This window comes from Camelus bactrianus, chromosome X (assembly GCF_048773025.1).
Source record: "Camelus bactrianus isolate YW-2024 breed Bactrian camel chromosome X, ASM4877302v1, whole genome shotgun sequence".
Classification (NCBI taxonomy): Eukaryota; Metazoa; Chordata; class Mammalia; order Artiodactyla; family Camelidae; genus Camelus; species Camelus bactrianus.
Genome location: NC_133575.1, coordinates 12,589,500 through 12,608,273, shown reverse-complemented (window position 1 = coordinate 12,608,273; position 18,774 = coordinate 12,589,500). Strand labels below are relative to the sequence as shown.

The following is an 18,774-nucleotide window of genomic DNA, read 5'->3' as shown; positions in this document are numbered from 1 at the left end:
GTAGAGATAAGATAGGTTGTTTTGGAAAAAGTAAAGTTATCCTAAATGAGGTGCCTAATGATTAAGCAGGTGAAGGTGGAAGGGCATTTTAGACACACCAAGATCAAGAACCAGCCAGGATTACTCTGGAGACACTGAGAAGGAGTAGAAACAAACACAGTAGAAAAGATTTAGGAAAACATACAAGCAACAGAGTAAGAACTGCAACATTTCAGGGGGCAGAGTTTTAGATCTTTCTTACAAAAAAAAAAAAAAAAAAAGAGAGAGCCGATCAAAAAGCCATGTCCCCAAAGTCTCCCATTGGCATTACCCCACGACACCACTTACCCGGATAAGGGAAGCCTGATGTCGAGGGGGTTTGGGTCCTGGGCCACCTGACGAGGGTCCCTCAGGCTGGACAAGGGACTGCCTAGCTTCATAAGGAGCTGAAACAGCAGGAGAGAAAGTCAGCATGGTACACAAAGATTCTACCCCAAAATCATGATTTCACACTCAAACTGATACAGTGTCTGCTCTTCAGGGAAGAATTAGCAAAGAAATTAAGAATTTAAACACATAGGGCCACCTAAGACAAACAAACCTTGGTGACCCTGGGTACAATTTAAAGAAACAATCTAAAGACAGTCAACCAATTCATGATAAGGCAGGAAAACAATTACATCAGGTTAATATTAGAATAAATCATAAGAGTGATTGGTGAGACTAAAGTGGGATAGAAAATAATGAGAGTAGTTAGAAAAGTGCCACGTCATAAATGCTTATATTCTAAATCTATGGTAAGTTCTATATATACCCTCCTATTTAAAACTCACCATCCACCCCTCCAAAGAAGTAAGAAAACAAATATGCATTTTGAACATTAAGAATCAACATTATTGTTTATTTTCGAAAAATAAATGGCACTGTCTTCTTTCCCTTGTTGGAAAGAATGCAAGACCAAGTAGAGAAAAATACAGAAAGGAATAAATGTATTTTATATGTACTACTTTATTATTTGATAACCAAACTAAAAATAACTTTGCTACCTTTAAGAAAGCTTTTAAGCCACAAAAATGAATGAATTTTTTTTCCTTCCTTTTATTTCCAGAACACTTACTAACGACCTTGCCAACATGGTAAGAAATCAGTTACACATAACCAGGTACTACTCAGCTCTAACAGAAAGGAGAAATGAGCACCCAAGATGAAACCATTTCTGATCTCTGTGGGTTAACAGTTCAGGTTTTTGGAGTATATAAGTAAGTAAATGCTTTCTTTCTGTAGTTCCTTATAAATAAAATTAGGTAGAGAGAGCAGAGCAGCATGTTATGGCATGACCTTTAGCATAGTTTGATCTTTTTAAAATAAAGAAGGTATAACAACAGCACATCATGAACAGCAAACCACTCATGGACTCACAGCTGCTCTCTGTATTTCCTCCAAGGAACTGGAATACAACATTATAAAACATTAAAACACATTAAAACATCAAAATCATTGCCTGGCAAACCATGAAATGGATTTTCCAACCCTGCTAATGGATTCGAAATACAAAAACTGTAAAAGAAACATACACAGAGAGCACATAGTCCAAATCTTAAAAATAAGTTTCAGCTGGTAGGCAGGAGCTGTCCTCGAAGAAGGATTTTTAAGATCATTCCATTTTGATGGAACATCAAACTAAACTCCTCCTGCTGGAAAGTTTGGACCACAGGAAACTGTACATGGCTGGGACACTAGAGGACACCAGCTTTCCCTAGGAAGCTGATCCCACACGCCTCTGGCTCCCCTCAGAGGGAAGGAGCTTCTACTGCTCAGGACGGACATGTGTCGGGGGAGCCCACCTGGCCCATGGCCCCAGTCTCTCACCTACAAGGGCCTTCCTCCCCTAGGAGGAGACAGACACACCTCAGCAGTAAGGCATGAACTCAGCTGCCTGGTGGGGCATTTCTGGAGAGACTTGATCTTGATGCCAGATTTATCTCTTCCTATTCCCATGAGACGCCTGGGGTGGCCACACTTGCCTGAGACTAGAAAGGTGAGTGTCTAAAGCTATCTGGTCACAAATCTTAGACATGTGTTCCAGTCAGTTCTATCGGTACCAGAGCTGGTATTTGAGCCACCATCAGTCTGCCTCCTGTCTCATTCCTTAATTGGAACTGAACTCAGGAGGTAAAAAGGTAAGTGCTAACTCATTGCCTCTACTCTCCTACCTCCCAAATAAAACCCAAAACACACAACTCAGTACAAAATAAATAATTTTTAGCTCCCCTTACAAGAGGTCGTATAAGGAATGGAAGTACCACCTATGAAATGAACCCTTTCACTCTGAGATTCACTGTCAAACTAGAACTGAGACCACAAACCTCAATGCAATGAATGATATCCAGAAGGTGACTTTCAAGAATACTTAAGAGCTTCAAAAGTAAAACGGGCACCAGATTCTAGAAACACAAAAGAAAATATGAGGGAACATTTGAGCAGCTACAATGTGCCAGGAGCTGTGCGAGGAGCAGAGGTCTGTACACATTCCTCATCTCATCCACAGAGCAAGCCTTGGAGGCAGAGATTATTCCATTTCACAGACATGGGAAACTGAGGCTCAGAAAGGTGAAATGCCCATAGTCACACAGGACACAAATGAGAAATGTAGGCCACCAAGTCTATCTTTAGGCCCAGGAGACTGAAATTATAGCCCATACTCTTAAGTTAGTAGATATCTAGAACTGATACATCAGAATAAGATGTATAAGAAAAAGGAGAACAGACACATTGATTTTAAGATAAGACATTAGATATCAGAATAAACAGGTAAAAAGAGTTGAAAGCAGTTGCCTCTGGAGACTAGAAACAGGCTGAGAGGGAAGGAGAAGAGTTGTTTTTACTATAAGCATTTAAGTATTATTTAAATACATACATGTACTACTGTGATTTAAACATTATTTTTTAAATACAGATAGGAGTATCTGCCTCTGAGGGTTGTAGTAGAAGAAAACAATGCACGTAAGTCTCACCCAACAAGCAACAGCTATATAGCTAAGCCAGCAAATGAAACTAGCAGAAGCCCAAGAGAGAAGCTGAAGAGGGGCTCTGAATCACAGACTGGTCTGAAGATGCTCGGTCTGATTTAAAAGCTACACACACACCCCATTAGTCAGGAATCACTGCAGGATCTTGGACAGGGAAATGACCCCAGAAAAACATATTCCTAGAAAATTCTCCTAGCTCCAAAACTCCTTTCTGAAAATGCACAACTTAAGAATAACTTGAGAATGCTTAGTACCAAAGCCACTAAGGTTTAATAGGCTTTAGATATGCTACTGTGTAGATCAAAGGAACAATGAAATACAGAAACAGGGAAGAGAATCTTGGGTTTGTCAGATGGGTTGGTGACATTGTAAAGACAACAGAGGAGAGTTAAGAAACATGAAAAAAACATGGAATCTTTAAGAGAAACTGAGTTCTGAATATGTAGGGAGAAAGAAAATGAAAATACATGAGTTTCTCTTACTTCCTGACCTAGAGATAGATGACAGAAAAGGAAGCAGACAAGTGAAAAAAAAAATCCTTTGGAAGGAAATCCATGGATGTTACAGAAACAGGAATGACCAAGCTCTGAAGTGAACAGTATCAATTAGAAGCAAAAATCACAAGATGGACTGAAAGTGTATAAAACTCTCCCTCCCTTTGACTTAGACAGATGGAAAAGTCTAAATGGAAATACCTATAAACATTTTACTTCTGAATGACCTCGTTCCCAGCTACAGAGACCTAACAGGCTTCTAATTGATGGACAGAATCAGAAAACTCAACTCCTAGAGAAACAGAAGACTGTTTACTCAGACTCCTCTCTATGGGTATACTGTGCAAAGGAGAACCCTCTGGAAGAGTAGCTCACCAAGTTTAAGGATCATTATAAACACTGAAGAGAGAAACCAACATACCAACTGCAGGCAAGAAGCACTAAATTCTCATGCACTGCCAATGGGAATATACAGCCACTTGGTAAAACTGTGGCAGTTTCTCATACACCTACCCTAAGGTGCAGCAATTCCACTCCTAGGTATCAGGAAAACAACAACATATGTCACAAAACGACTCACACATAATGTTCATAGCATCCTTATTCATAATAGTCAAAGACTGGAAATAACCTAAATGTCCATCAACAGGACAACAGGTCATCAAATCATGATACATTCATACAATGGAACACTCCTGAGTAATAAAAAGGAACAAACTGCTTAGACACACAACAACATGGAGAATCTCAACCACTATGTTGAGGGAAAGACACATAAGAGTACAGTCGTTCAATATGATTCCATTTATCTGAAGTTCTAGAAGAGGCAAAACTAATCTAGAGTGATAAAAATCAGAACAGTGCTTGCATTGGAGGGACAGGGAGTGACTGGAAAGGGGCATCTCAGAGGTGAGAGAAATATTGTATTCCTTTTTTAATGAGTATTTTAATTTTTTATTGACATATTTATCTATAATATTATATTAGTTTCAGCACAGTGATTCAATACTTATATAGATTATACCCCATTTAAAGTTATTATAAAATAATGGCTATATTCCCTGCGCCGCACGGTATATCCCTATAGCTTATTTATTTCATACATTGTAGTTTGTACCTCTTAATCCCTGACCACTATCTTGCCCCTCCCCACTGGTAACCACTAGTTTGTTCTCTAATCTGTGAGTCAGTTTCTGTTTTGTTACATTCATTCGTCTGTTTTATTTTTTAGATTCTACATACAAGCGATAACACAGCATTTGTCTTTCTCTTTCTGACTTACTTTACTAAGCATAATGCCCTCCAAGTCCATCCATGTTGCAAATAACAGAATTTCATAATATTTCATTGCATATGTATGTATGTGTATGTGTGTATACATACACACATACACAAATACACACACACACATCTTATTTATCCAGTCATCTGTTGATGGACATTTAGGTTGCTTCCATACCTTGGCAACTGTAAATAATGCTGCTATGAACACTGGGCTGCATATATTTTTTTCAAATTAGGGTTTTCATTTTCTTCGGATATATACTCAGGAGTAGAATTGCTAGACCATGTGGTAGGAGAATATTTTATTCTTGATCAAAGTAGTAGATGCATGGGTATATTCATCTCAAACTGAAGATTTTAAATGTGTGCATTTTATCATATATAAATTTTACCTCATTTTAAAATAAAAGGCTAAGAAAGAATGAGAGCACGGACAACACTGCCAAAGACTGCTGAAAGTCAAGAAAGACGGAGAGAAGCAGGTTGTTTCCTTACCACTGGGGGGAATGAAAGCCCAATTTGAATGGAATGAGGAGAAAGTGGAGAGAGTTGGTACAGACAGGTTTTTTAAGGAATATTAAAAAAGACATGGTAGAACCTGGTGATAGGCTGACTCAGTACAATAAAAAAATGACTCACTTGTTAATTAAAAACCAAAAAAACGCACCATGTTAGGCATACAACTCCAACTTTCAAGCCCAAGTGAAATTAGGGGGAAAAACCCATTTCTAAAAATAGGGAAATCCAGCAGGAGAGACTATAAGAGGAAAATGAAGAATTCTCAACCCTGTTGCATTTCAGACACCAATGGGACACTCAAATTTCAGGGGAGTGATTTTTTGTTACTAATCTCTAACAGCATTATTTTGGATTTGCATCAGACTTAGTTTCCAATCACATTTCAGATTTCAGATACTGATTTCCAATCAGTATCAACACAGATACTCCTCGCTTATCCTCACAACACCCCTATAGGGTACTATTATTCCATTTAAAAAAGAGGAGAGGAAATCATGGTTCAGAGCAGTCAGCGGCTCACCCAGGGTCACACAGCTAGTCACATAAAGCCTCACCCCCCTGATTGCAATCAAAAGATTTTTCCATTATGCCACATCTGCTTCTCTCTGCAAGATTACAGCCTCTCTTTAGTCCAGCCTAGCACACATTTTTATATCTGTGTCCCTCCAAAAGTCACCACTATTTTCAACCCAGCAAAAACCTGCAGTAACCGGGTCGTTTTCAGTTACAGCTCCCAAAATAAAAAAGGGGGTTACGGATATCCAATTTTAGAATACCTTTCATTGGTCATATTTTAAACTAGGAGCCCGAGCCCCAGGAGGACAAAGACACTGCGGTGAATTTATGGAGCTTTGAGCACTGCAGCCAAGGAAGCCAACTCTGCAAGTCATCCTCAGAACCAACTAACGTATCTTACCACTAACACGGCCAGCACAGCATAACTGTGAGGGAGCAGGCAACCCCACAACTGGGCACAGCGCAAACCTCAGCACAGTGCCTCCCCTGGCAGTTCCCGTATTCTTATTCCCAAACACAAAGGCTAAATATTTTCATTTATGTGATCAGTCTTTAAAGGTTGAATCAATTCTTCTGCAGTTATATTTTCAAGTACTTTCATAAAAGCAGTTATTATATAAATATGTTTGGTATGTTTGCAGAAAGGAGTAACAATTCCAAAACAACACAAATCCTTCATATGCTATGTTCCTGTGTACACAAATCTGTATATGAAGGATTAAATCATCTAAATAGTTATCTACAAGTTTAAAGATGAGCTAGTTTGTAGGACAGCAAACAAAGCATTACTAACATAGGTTTCATTTTGTATTTTTTTAACCTTGCTTCAGAGTGTAAAATCAAATTGAGCCAGCTTTCCAAGGACAGAGGTAATTAAGTCAGGAGACTCAGCAGCTGGTGGCGATGCTGCCTGACAGACTAAGGAGTCTCTAAGACACTGCCTGGGACAGCTGGCCTCTTACCTGGATGCATCTGTTCCGTGCTGCTCCGCAGTTTGCTGTAGCCATGGCTCAAGGGCACCCTCTGGTAATGAGGCGGGGAAGAAGGAGGGGATGCGAGGGGTGACATCGCGGGAGACTGCGTTTCCTGCTTCAAAGAATCAGGGCAGAGTTCAGAGGCAATCACTCGAGGAGCCTGGTGAGCTGAGCTGCAGTTATGAAGTATAATGCAACTCTACTGCTGATAAGCCGGCTGGTTTAACAAATGGAGGCGATGTTTTCTCAAAAATGCAGCTTGGTTAAAAAGCAGCATCTGAGGATTCAGAAGTCTCCCAGAGAATAGTTTCACCAGAGCTCAGTTACCTAAATTACTAAAACAAGTCTAAAACACTTTCAGATACTCCAATAATATTTTCCTTTGGAAAATGAAAGACTCATTACATGAAATAACATTCATATTCTCCCATTTTGATCTCTTTGTGAATAGATTCAATTTGTATTCACTAATAAAGGCTCCTATTTCCTGGATTTACACTTACCAAGTCTTCCAACAAATGTGATTATTTTTAAAATATTCTATGCTTAATGCTAAATATACTAAATACTCTTGGAGCTTACTAGCCAAAGTAAAATGCAAAACAATTCATTATGGGTAAACTACTCCAACTAGCCTGCTCCTGAACACTGGGATGGAGACTTAATAAACTAAAATTCAAATCCCAACTCGAAGTGTGAACTTCACATAGGACCCCAGGCAAGATAAGCAACCTTACTCTGCCATTGGGTTTCCTCTTTTTTTTTTTCCCAATGCTACCAATAGTGATTACTTTGGAATACCCAAGTAACAATGAAACAACAGAGACTATCTGGGTCTTAGTCCCCCCCCCCCAAAAAAAAAACTGCAATCTGAAACACTAATCAAGTACTCTTTTTCAAGAAAAAGAAAAAGAGTATTTGCTTTGAAGTGTGAGCTCACACCCACAGACTGGGTGGGCCTCACATAAACCCAGACTGAAGTGAAAGGATGTGTCCTCAATCACGCAGCCAGGGGGGTGAGCCTAGAAAGTTCCCAGGGCATTAACCATCCTGGAATAGTGAACCCTCATTCCTCTCCAAGTCCTGGTGGGAAAACATGCCAAAGAGTATTGACTGGAGACTCCTATACAGACATATTCATTTTATTGCACTTGGCAGATGTTACTTTTAAAACAAAAAACAAATTGAAGGTTTATGGCAACCCTGCATCAAGCAAGCCTATCGGTACCATTTTTCTGACAGCATTTGCTCACTTTGTGTCTTTGTCACATTTTGGTAATTCTCACAATATTTCAAACTTTTTCATTATTATTATATTTTAGGGTGATTTGTAATCAGCAATCTTTGATGTTACTGCTAAATGCTGAAGGCCCAGATAATAGCATTTTTTAGCAATACAGTATTTTTTTAATTAAGGTATATATATTGGTTATTTTAGCCAAACTGCTAGCACACACTTAGGACACTATAGTATGATATAAACATTAACTTTTGCATGCGCTAGGAAACCAAAAAGGTCATGTGACTCGCTTTGCTGTGGTGGTCTGGAACCAAACCCACTCTATCGCCAAGGTATGCTGCCTGTCCTCCTATTATATATATATATATATATATATATATATATATATCCCTGAAGAACTAGTTTAAAACATATCTGAATTATGAAAGCAACAGTACATGGAGTTATGTCACAGGACATGCTACATCTCATTTAAGTATGAAACTTCTGCAGCAATACCTCAAGTTTCCAGCATTATCAGGATGAGTCATATAAATCAGTTTTCTGACTTAATCCTTTACAGTCATTGCACTGAAAAAAATTTTGATTTGTCTTCCTAAAACATAACAAATTTCCTTGCCTTGTAGATGATACGTAATGAATATACTTTGACTTTTCTGCACGATCTAGTATCTTCATTCGAAGTATGAGCTGTCCCTTGATGCCCTCAGGGTTTACTCATGTGTAAGACTATTTACCTCTTCATGATAGGCTCACTCTTCTGGAATTTTACACTTTTGTCTCTACCGAATCACCACCTGACTACTGCAATTAGTGGTCTAATTTTAAAAGCCCACCCTCCCTATTCTTGTTCCTAACCTGCTACTCAGGTGATAGCACAAGACCACATTCCAAACATGCTCCCCAAGAAAGGATTCCCTGGTGAAAGAAGTCTAGTAAATGCAGATCTCCAGGAGGTCTCTTTACTGCAGGACTTCTCAGGGCCTTTAATGTGCTAATGTACACTGTGAATCTCTAAGAATGAGTATTTAGCCTTTCCCCCAAGAAGAGGATATGAAGCAGCATTCTCCAAATACATTTCACCAGAGAAATCTTTTCTCTAGATTTTCTGGAGGCAAGGACCTATTAAAAACTCCTAGAGGTTACATTTCAAAGAACCCATCTGGAAATGCTGATTAGAGAAATCAAGTGAGTGTGTTAAATCAGTAGCCTTACTGTAGACACAATTCCACATTAAGACAGGCTCTAAATGGTCCATGGGTGGCTCATGGTAATTTCTATGCATCAGCTTCTTCTTGCTGCAAGGAAACTTTACTGGCTCATTTCCAAGTCTGTAACTATCCCAGATGGTGAGATTCCCTGGAAGCTTGCCGGCAGATATGAGACACTGCCACATGAGGTTTCAGGGTCAGAATCAAACGGACATGCCTGATCAGACGGATTACCTGTTTCTCCTCATCGTCCATTCTTTTGAAGGTACTTTTTTCTGTGATTAAATATGGAATCTGAACCTTAGTTCCATGCAGCTCAGCTGGGTTCCCAAATCGTATCTCAGCATCAGTCTTCGACATCATAAAGCGAGGCAGCGGCAACTCTTTAGGACCAGAATTAGAGAAGCTCAAGTGAGACTTATTTTAAAACTGCCAAAAGAGGAACTCCATGGCCAAAAGATGAATCACTTTTGAGGAAAAATTCCAGAGCACTAAATATAGATTAAATTTTATTTCAACACAATGAGGACTCCTATAATAATGTCATGATAGAAAAATGCTACAGTTTAACAAGGTATTTCGGCTCAACATTTTTAAATACTGTCGAATCACTGCAGAATAAATTCAGGTTTTAGACTGACCTCCCACTTCAGCCTTTAGTCCAGCAGCAAGAAAATGGATGTGGCATTTTATAAATCAATATTAAGTGATAAATGATAGCAGACAAAACTTATTTAGTGCTTATTATATGCCAGACACTGTATTAAGATCTGCAAATATTAACTCATTTAATTCTCATAACAACTCGATATGGTAAGATTATCATTAGCCCTCTTTTATGGATATGGAAACAGATAAGAAGGAGCTAAGTGACATCTGCAAGATGACACAGCTCATCTGTGGCAGAGCTGGCCCTTAACCAGCTCCAAAGCCTCTGCACTGCCCTACAGAAAGGTCTGTTCCTCATCCCTAGGGCAAACTTACTGCATAGAACAGCTTCTCACTCTATGTTACTGCTTAAGGAATTTTCACACTCAATCTCCAGCTGTCTTTTTATAATAGAGTAAGGAAAATGGTATCAAGTTAGAGCAATCAGTCCAAGGTTCCGTCACATTCTACTGTCAAAACCATTAGCCACACTCACAATGCCACAAAGAGCTGAAACACAACAGTCTGGTATATTAACTTATCCTTCAAATTTCTGACAAAACTATTCTGAAAACAGAAATACTTTGGCAAACTCCTAGTTCTCAGCACAGCAAATCACACAGAGTCACACAGCACAAAGAACTCCAAAAATGGGTATAATATGGATTATGCATAATGATTTGCATCTGTATCCACTGTTGAGGATAATACTCATCAGTGTGTCTCTGCCGTCTCTCAGCTCTCTATTCCAAAAACACAGCTGCACTTCCAATGATTGATGCTGTGCTAAAGCCAGAAAACATCTTAGCAACAGCAAGTATCCTAGCTCCCCAGGCAAAGAAGGCCCCTGCTTCCCTAATACCCACGTCATGTTTATTTTTAGTTGCTATGTCCACATTTGATTCAAAGAAGTAGGCAATATGACAAATCCCTGCATGATCAATCAGTCAAGGGCCCAAGAGACATAAATAGAATAACCAATCTGGAAAATTAAACCAAGACTTTCCTCTAAAGAGACGATGGCCGCCATTTTTAATGTTTTAATATTTCCTAATTTCGGCAGCTCTCCAGCACTCAAGGCAGGAACGGACTTCAAAAGAAAAAAGGCAACAGAAAAGAAAATATAAATTCTTAGCAAACCAAATATAAGCTAATCCCTATGGTTCTCACCTCAGAAAGGTATTTGTTTCAGTTCAGTCTACAGAAAAGACCTAAAAAGGTGGAACAAGATCAGATAGAATGATCTACACCCTGATCTGCCCACAAGAGGATGACACGAGTTCCAAACACCAGTGGAGGGAGAAAAGAAGTAAATGCTCAGCATTTGTAAGCTTCCTGGCCAGTGTTTTACTGGTGTTCCACAGATAACTCCGGGAACAATGGACCACAAACACAGCTGATGAACATCAGCTATGACACCAGGGCTCCCAGATATCCTTTAGGACAGCGTCACTTCACACATTCTCCTTCCTTGGCTATGGAATTTCTCCAGACTGTTCACCCGGGAAAGACAAAACACAGCTGCATTTCCCTCGTACTTTCTTTGCTTATGTGGTTTTAAACAATTCTCTCTCTGATATTCCTATTATTGAAAACTTTAATGAAGGTGCTATTTTCCTTAAGCTGCTACAAGCTTTTATAAAGTGAAAAGTAAAACTCAGGTTTGTAAATTTTCAGTCTAAATGTTTTTTCCTAGTCCTGTGTACACCAAATTTAATAGTGAAACTGTATTATAGAATTAATCAATATACATGCTGGAGAGGGTGTGGGGAAAGAGGACCCCTTCTATACTGCTGGTAGGAATGTAAACTGGTGCAGCCACTATGGAGGACAGTATGGAAACTCCTTAAAAAACTAAAAATAAATTTATACAATCCAGCAGTTCCAATCCTAGGCATATATCCAGAGAAAATTCTAATTTGAAAAGATACTTGCACCCCAATGTTCATGGTGGCACTATTTACAATAGCTAAGACATGGAAGCAACCTAAATGTCCATCAACAAGTAGAATAGAGATGTGGTGTGTGTGTATATTTGTGTGTGTATATATGTGTATACACACACACACACACATACATACACACAATGAAATATTACTCAGCCATAAAAAAGAATGAAATAATGCCATTTGCAGCAAAATGGATGGACCTAGAGATTATCATACTAAGTGAAGTAAGTTACACAAAGATAAATATCATGATATCATTTATATGTGGACTCTAAAAAAAATGATACAAATGAACTTACAAAACAGAAACAGACTCACAGACATAGAAAACAAACTTATGGCTACCAAAGGAGAAAGAGGGGAGGGATAAATTAGGAGTTTGGGATTAGTAGATACAAACTAATATATAGAAAACTGATAAACAAAAAGGCCCTACTGTATAGCACAGGGAACTATACTCAATAGCTTGTAATAACCTATAATGAAAAACAATATGAAAAAATATATATATATATACACATATGTAGAACTGAATCACTATGCTGTACACCAGAAACTAACACAACATTGTAAATCAATCATACTTCAACTTAAAAAAGAAAAGAAAATTAATCAATAAAGTAAGTACCTGCTATCTAGCCAGTGATTTATGTCAAGTAATCACAGGAGATCTATTTGTAATAGTTAGTTAGAATCTTTTCTCCCAAATTGAATTAAATTAACACACAGGAAACAAATTAAATATTTATAGGGGCCAAGGACGGCATACGCACAGCCACCAAAGACAATCATTTCATAATGGTATTAGATTGTATTCTTTGAACTCAGAAATGCTTTGTATATTAAATCGAAATGACCATTTTTCCCTTTGATGTAGAAAACTATGCTCTCCTTTTTTAAATATGTGACCCTCTAAAAAGTAAGGGGAGAATCCTTTGTTTTGCCATGTTTGATGGAGTCATGAATATAAGAAATACTTGAATTACCTCAAACCATTAGAAAAAAACATAAGCAGCATAAATGCAGTAACAAATGGCAAATTACAACACGGCAAGGTGGGATTAGGCAAAGAGCTCATTTCCCATCTCAAACGGCAGCTGTTATTCACTGTCCTCCAATGCTGTCCACTAGAACTATAATGTCAGCCACACATTACATTACCAAAAAAATTTTTTAAGTAAAGAAGCCAGTGACAAAAAGATAAATACTGTATGATTTCACTTACGTGAGGGATCAAGAGTAAAACTCAGAGAAAGTAGAATGGTGGGTAACAGGGGCTGGGAGGAGGGGGAATGAGGAGCTGCTGAATGGGGACGGAGTTTCCATTTTGCAAGGTGGGGAGACTGGTTGCACAACAATGTGAATATACTTAACACTACTGAACTGTACACTTAAAAATGCTTAAGATGGTAAATTTTATGCTGTGTGTATCTTATCACAATTAAAAATTGTTTTAATTTTTGTTAAAAGATACAGGTGAAATTAATTTAATAAATTTTAATCCAACACTTATCATTACAACATGTAAGTAACATAAAAAATTATTAATGAAATAGTTTATATTCTTTTTTCAGACTAATCCTGCACCCCAGGTCTCAATTCAGACACACCACTTTTCAAGCACTCAGTAGCCAGAGTCTGGCTATGGGCTATCCCAGTGGAACAGCACAGCTTTGGCTGATAGTCAGCATGAAGGAATGTGGACCATTATGGCCAGAAATCTGTATTTTATAGATTTAAATATTATAAAGTAAAATGCCGACAACTAACTGATTTCTTTTTAAATTATGTAAGGAGTATTTTGTGAAGGGATGATTTATATAGATCTTAACTGTACCATTTAAAGAGCTTTGACAAATGTATATATAAGCAGATAACCAACAGCCAAATTACAATACATTTCCATTATAGAGAATTTGCCTTCATATCCCATTCTAGTTAATCCCTCTCCTTGTCCCACGTGGCAACCTGTTCTAATTTCTAAATCCACAGATTGCCTTTGCCATTACAGAACTTCATAAAATGGAATCACACAGTATTTATCTTTGTGACTAGTTTCTTTCCCAACATTTTGTCTGTGATAATCATTCAGTACACTGCATAATCATTTAAAGACAGTTCATTTTTTTTCATTGCTATGCAGTAATCTATTTTTATGAATATATTGAAATTCTTTTAATCCATTTTTCTATGATGAACACTGGGTTATTTCCAGTTTGGGGCCATTATGAATATAGCTGCTGTGAACATTCTTATAAATTTTTTTTGATAGACATGAATTCATTTATCTTGGGGATATACCTATGAACCAAGTTCAACCTGCTGCCTATTTCCATACAGTCCATGAGTTAAGAATGGGTTTTATAATTTTGAATGTTTGAAAAATATAAAAAAAAAAATTTCATGATGTGAAAATTGTGAAAGTCAAACTTCAATGTCCATAAATTCATTGAAACACAGTCGCACTCTTTTGTTTACATATTGTCTGTGTCTGCTTTCACAGTTCAAAGGCAGAGTTGGATATTTGCAACAAAGGCCATATGGCTCACAAAGCCTAAAATATTCACCACCTAGCACTTTTCAGGAAAAGTTTGTTGACCTCTGTATTACACAATGCAATGGTCAGAGTAAAATGTAGTCTTATTAAAACAATAATGCATTTTTTATTCTTCTTTTATTGACATATAGTCAGTTTACAATGTTATGTCAATTTCTGGTGTACAGCATAATGTTTCAGTCATACATATATATACATATATTCCTTTTCATATTCTTTTTCATTATAGGTTACTACAAGATATTGAATATAGTTCCCTGTGCTTCACAGAAGAAACTTCTTGTTTATCTATTTTATATATAGTAGTTAGTATCTGCAAATCTCAAACTCCCAATTTATCCCTTTCCACCTCCTTTCCCCTCTGGTAACCGTCAGTTTGTTTACTATGTCTGTGAGTATATTTCTGGGGTTTTTTTGGGGGGGGTTAGGTGTGTTTGTTTATTTTTAACACGTTGATCTGGGTGACAGTTTGTGTTTTCTCAGGGGCCCCATCACCCAGATATGGGTGATCCATTCCTTCATACATTTAGGCAGGTTTCTACAAGTAATTTGCAACAGTTTTCAATTGTAGGAAGAAATAAAACTGTAAAGACATTGAAAAATTGGAAAAAAATGGTTTTTCAAAACAATTCCAATTATACTGGAAAAACAAACAGATGAATGTAAGCACATATACTGTTAGCGTGTCACACTGCGGTTAAGTGAGAATTCGGGCCCCACAGGAAACACACCCAATCCACAGTGGGTGATCAACCTGTTAATGGAGGTACTGAGGATTGAACCCAAAACCACGTGCATGCTAAGCCCACATTCTGTCCCTGAGCTATACCCCACCTCAACAATAACACATTTAATGGGAAAATGTTTTACATTGCTTGTTTTTATTTAAATTTTAAATAATTTAAAATAAAAATTTACTTCTTCACTCACACTAGCCACATTTCAAATAAAAGTCAGCCACATGTGGCTAGTGACTACCACATGAGATAGCACACTTAAGATGCTTTGGTAAATGTATGAGAAGGGATTACTCAATTTTATGCTCAGGAAAACACTACAAGGCAGCTACTATTGGTATACCCCTTTTCCAGGTGAGCCATTTAAGCTCAAAACTTAAGCTCAACTTGCCTGAGGGTACACAGATGAAAACTGATAGAGCAAAGATTCAAAATTAGGTAGTCTGTTGCTAGGGCTCACACTCTTAGCTACTAGGCCATACTGTTATCCTAAAAATTAAAATATTCTTTCTAATGCAGGTTTGAACATTCAGCCTGAAACCATGGCATTTCAGAGCTGAAAATGGTCCAAAGAAAACCTACTTGGATTATCCACATCTTACAGGTGAGATGCTAAACCCAGGAAGAGGAGGGCAGGCCTCATCTTAGTAATGCAGCAAAAACAGTGGCAGAGGTATGACCATAACAACACTCCCGGCCTCCTGGGGCTCCCTTCTCGTCCTCCCACTACTTTTCGTTGCCTAGGCATTTACACCAGCTACTTACAAGTTAGCAAAAAGTAATGACAATGATGTTCTGTAATTCCCAAGTGAAGCTGCTCCCACACATTTTCCTAAAGTTACTATTGAAAAGCATCAGGTTGGTCTTATCAACCCAAAGCTCAGTTGATCAAAGCCTTATTATAATTGCCTACCTGTACTATCCACCAGTTAATCTGGAAAAACCTCTTGCCAATTTGGAAATGGGAAGCTAGATAGCTAGATTAGCAAGTGGAGGCTGGTGTGGGAAGGGTGATCTCGTAATTTTTTGGAGGGGTGATGATGAATTAAGTTATATTTACCCATTATCAATTTAACAAAAGGAACCCAAAAAAAACTTAGAACTGAACACATTTCATTTTATAAATAACTCACTCTTTTGTCCTAATTCTTTCTCCTTTCACTATAGACCATGCCAGACTAACACCAGCTGAGGTACCAGTTTGATGAACACAGCCCTGGAAGCCACATGAAATCATATTATTGCACTACTGGGGTTCAGAGACTCCCAAAGGGGCTGTGGAAAAAATCAACGGATCTGTCATCTTGGATAAGAAAAAAAATTGCATCTTTATTCTCCCTACCCTAACCAAAAGTAAGCATTTCTTTCGATTATGAATGTAGGCCATGAACTGCTGTATCATCAGCAGTGCTTGTAACTTTGTCACCCACTGAAATCAGATTTTTTTATCACATTACAGTTGTTGTAGACATCCTGAGGTACTGTTTATGCTCATCACTACTTTGAAAGTATGGTAGTTATTTGGATCATAGTTAAATCTTTTATTTAATACATTAATAAATAAGCACGCATATTGCTACATAACAACTTTTTTAAATATCTTAGTTTTAATTTCAATATACAGTTGACCGTGAACAACGTAGGATTGAAGTGTGTGAGTACATCTACACAGAGACATTTTTGAAGAGTAAATACTACAGCACTGCACGACCTGTGGTTGGTAGAATCCATGGATGCAAAGGAACCGTGGATACGGAGGGCCAACTATAAATTATACACAAATTAACCCCCGAGTTGTTCAAGGGTCAGCTGCAATTGATTTCCTTTATAATATCATGTCTTTGTATGCATTTAAAACATTACTCCAAGAAGGGTCACAGGCATCATACTGCCAAAGGGGCCCATGGCACCAAAAAGCTTCAAAACCCTACTAGACCCTGCCTGCACTTTCCCTCAGTCCTCACACCCTCTCCTGGCCATACCTCAGAAAGGAGGAAGGTACAGCAGCTCCCAGGGCAAATGTCCGCACGTGGTTTTCTCCTTGGGAGTTCTCTACCAGCCCTCAACCATACCCCCCTTCCTTCCACCCTCCTATGTCAGCTCCCACTAGGGGAGGGGAGGGAGAAAGCTGGTGCCAATGCTGGAGGCAGGTACTCACTCTCAGAGCCCTGGAAAGGCAGAATCAGCACTTGCAGGGCTGGGGAGTGAGCACCTTGTAAAGGTATATGCCCTGGGCACCCCTTGCCTTGCCCCAGTTCAGGGCAGGTGGAACCAAATCTGTACTCAAAAGTTTAGCAAAGCTCTTGAAAATATTCCACTTGCCTTTTATTACAAGTCACTCTTAACCCTGGCTCTACATAAGAATCATCTGGGGAGCTCTAAAAACTCCCATGCTCAGGATACACCCCAGACTGACTAAATGAGAATTTCTAGGGGTGGCCCCAGGCACCTGTTTTTTGGGTTTTTTTGGGTTTTTTGCATTTAAAGTTTTCCAGGTGATTATCAAGTAAAGACAACGCTGGACCAGGGCCTGAGAAAGATACTTCTGTAAGCGTCCCTCAGGAGTTCCAGATGAGTCTGAATTCCAACTGTCTGAGCTTTGGGGGGAGGGTACAGCTCAGTGGTAGAGCACATGGTTAGCATGCATGAGGTCCTGGGTTCAATCCCCAGTACCTCCACTAAATAAATAAACTTCCCCCTGCCCCCAGCCAAAAAAATAACAAAACTAACTGTCTGAGCTTAAAGAGTGGCAAATGATTAAGACTCACTCCCCATTCATGCCATCCTTCCTTCATTCATTCATTCAACAAACATGCCCTGAGTGTTCACCAGGCCCTACAGTGCAGGGGTTACCAAATTCTCCTCCCTTCCCCTTAGACTTGCAGACTGGTGAGGAAGGCAAACAGAAATTAGTCCAATGTGTAAAGGAGTATTTACAAATTCTGATAAAAGTGTTATGAGGGAGCAGACGATGAGAGACAATAAAGTAGGCAAGGGACTATCACACAGAAGCATTATCTAACAGGCCCATCCAAGGATTACCTAACTCCTGAGGGATGTGTACTTTTGTTTTAAGTTACTATTTACTCTCGATTAGGCATTTTACAATTCGGAAAGGGTAGATATGAACTTGTAGAAAACTGTTAGCTAGCAAATACTTCTTGTCTAACAGCAATGCAAATTAATTTTATCTTGAAAAGAGTATAATAACCCAGTTACAGTTTTATTGCACTGTAGGGCATTAATCAGTTTTATATGTAATTTAGCAATCTTATTCCAGCATTCTTTCTTTCCATGACTATAAATACTTCTGATTCTCCTATACTTTCTTAAAGCAGCTTTTCTACATGCTGGTTCCTTTGCTGATGAATTAATGTGACAGGACATACTTTAGATCGGATGGTGGGGACAGTCTCAGAATCCTGCAGGAGGAAGAGGAGCCACTGTGGGTAGGAGAGGGGGGAGAACCGACCGCTAGCAACCCAAGATCTTGAGATAACATGGTCTTTCCTACAGCAGGAAAGAGGTGACCCACAAATGGCTAGAAGGCCAGAGAGGCTGGAGGACAGACTACAGCAAGGAGGAGAGGTTTGAGATGAAGACAGAGAAGTAGGCAGAGACCACATTATGCAAGGCC

At 38.6% G+C, this 18,774-nt stretch overlaps 1 protein-coding gene across 8 annotated transcripts in view; it reads right to left on the bottom strand.

Moving 5' to 3' along the window:
* REPS2 (RALBP1 associated Eps domain containing 2) overlaps window positions 1-18,774 on the bottom strand; it is a 264,518-nt gene that overhangs the window by 132,338 nt on the left and 113,406 nt on the right. For 6 of the 8 annotated variants that reach the window (XM_045516337.2, XM_074358794.1, XM_010954543.3 and 3 more), the window contains 3 exons: window positions 9,481-9,629; window positions 6,784-6,910; window positions 328-425 (listed from right to left, as the gene is read on the bottom strand). In XM_045516337.2, coding sequence (XP_045372293.1) covers window positions 328-425; window positions 6,784-6,910; window positions 9,481-9,629 — 374 coding nt within the window. The remainder of the gene's footprint in view (window positions 1-327; window positions 426-6,783; window positions 6,911-9,480; window positions 9,630-18,774) is intronic. The other 2 variants (XM_074358793.1, XM_074358796.1) reach the window with 1 other exon arrangement.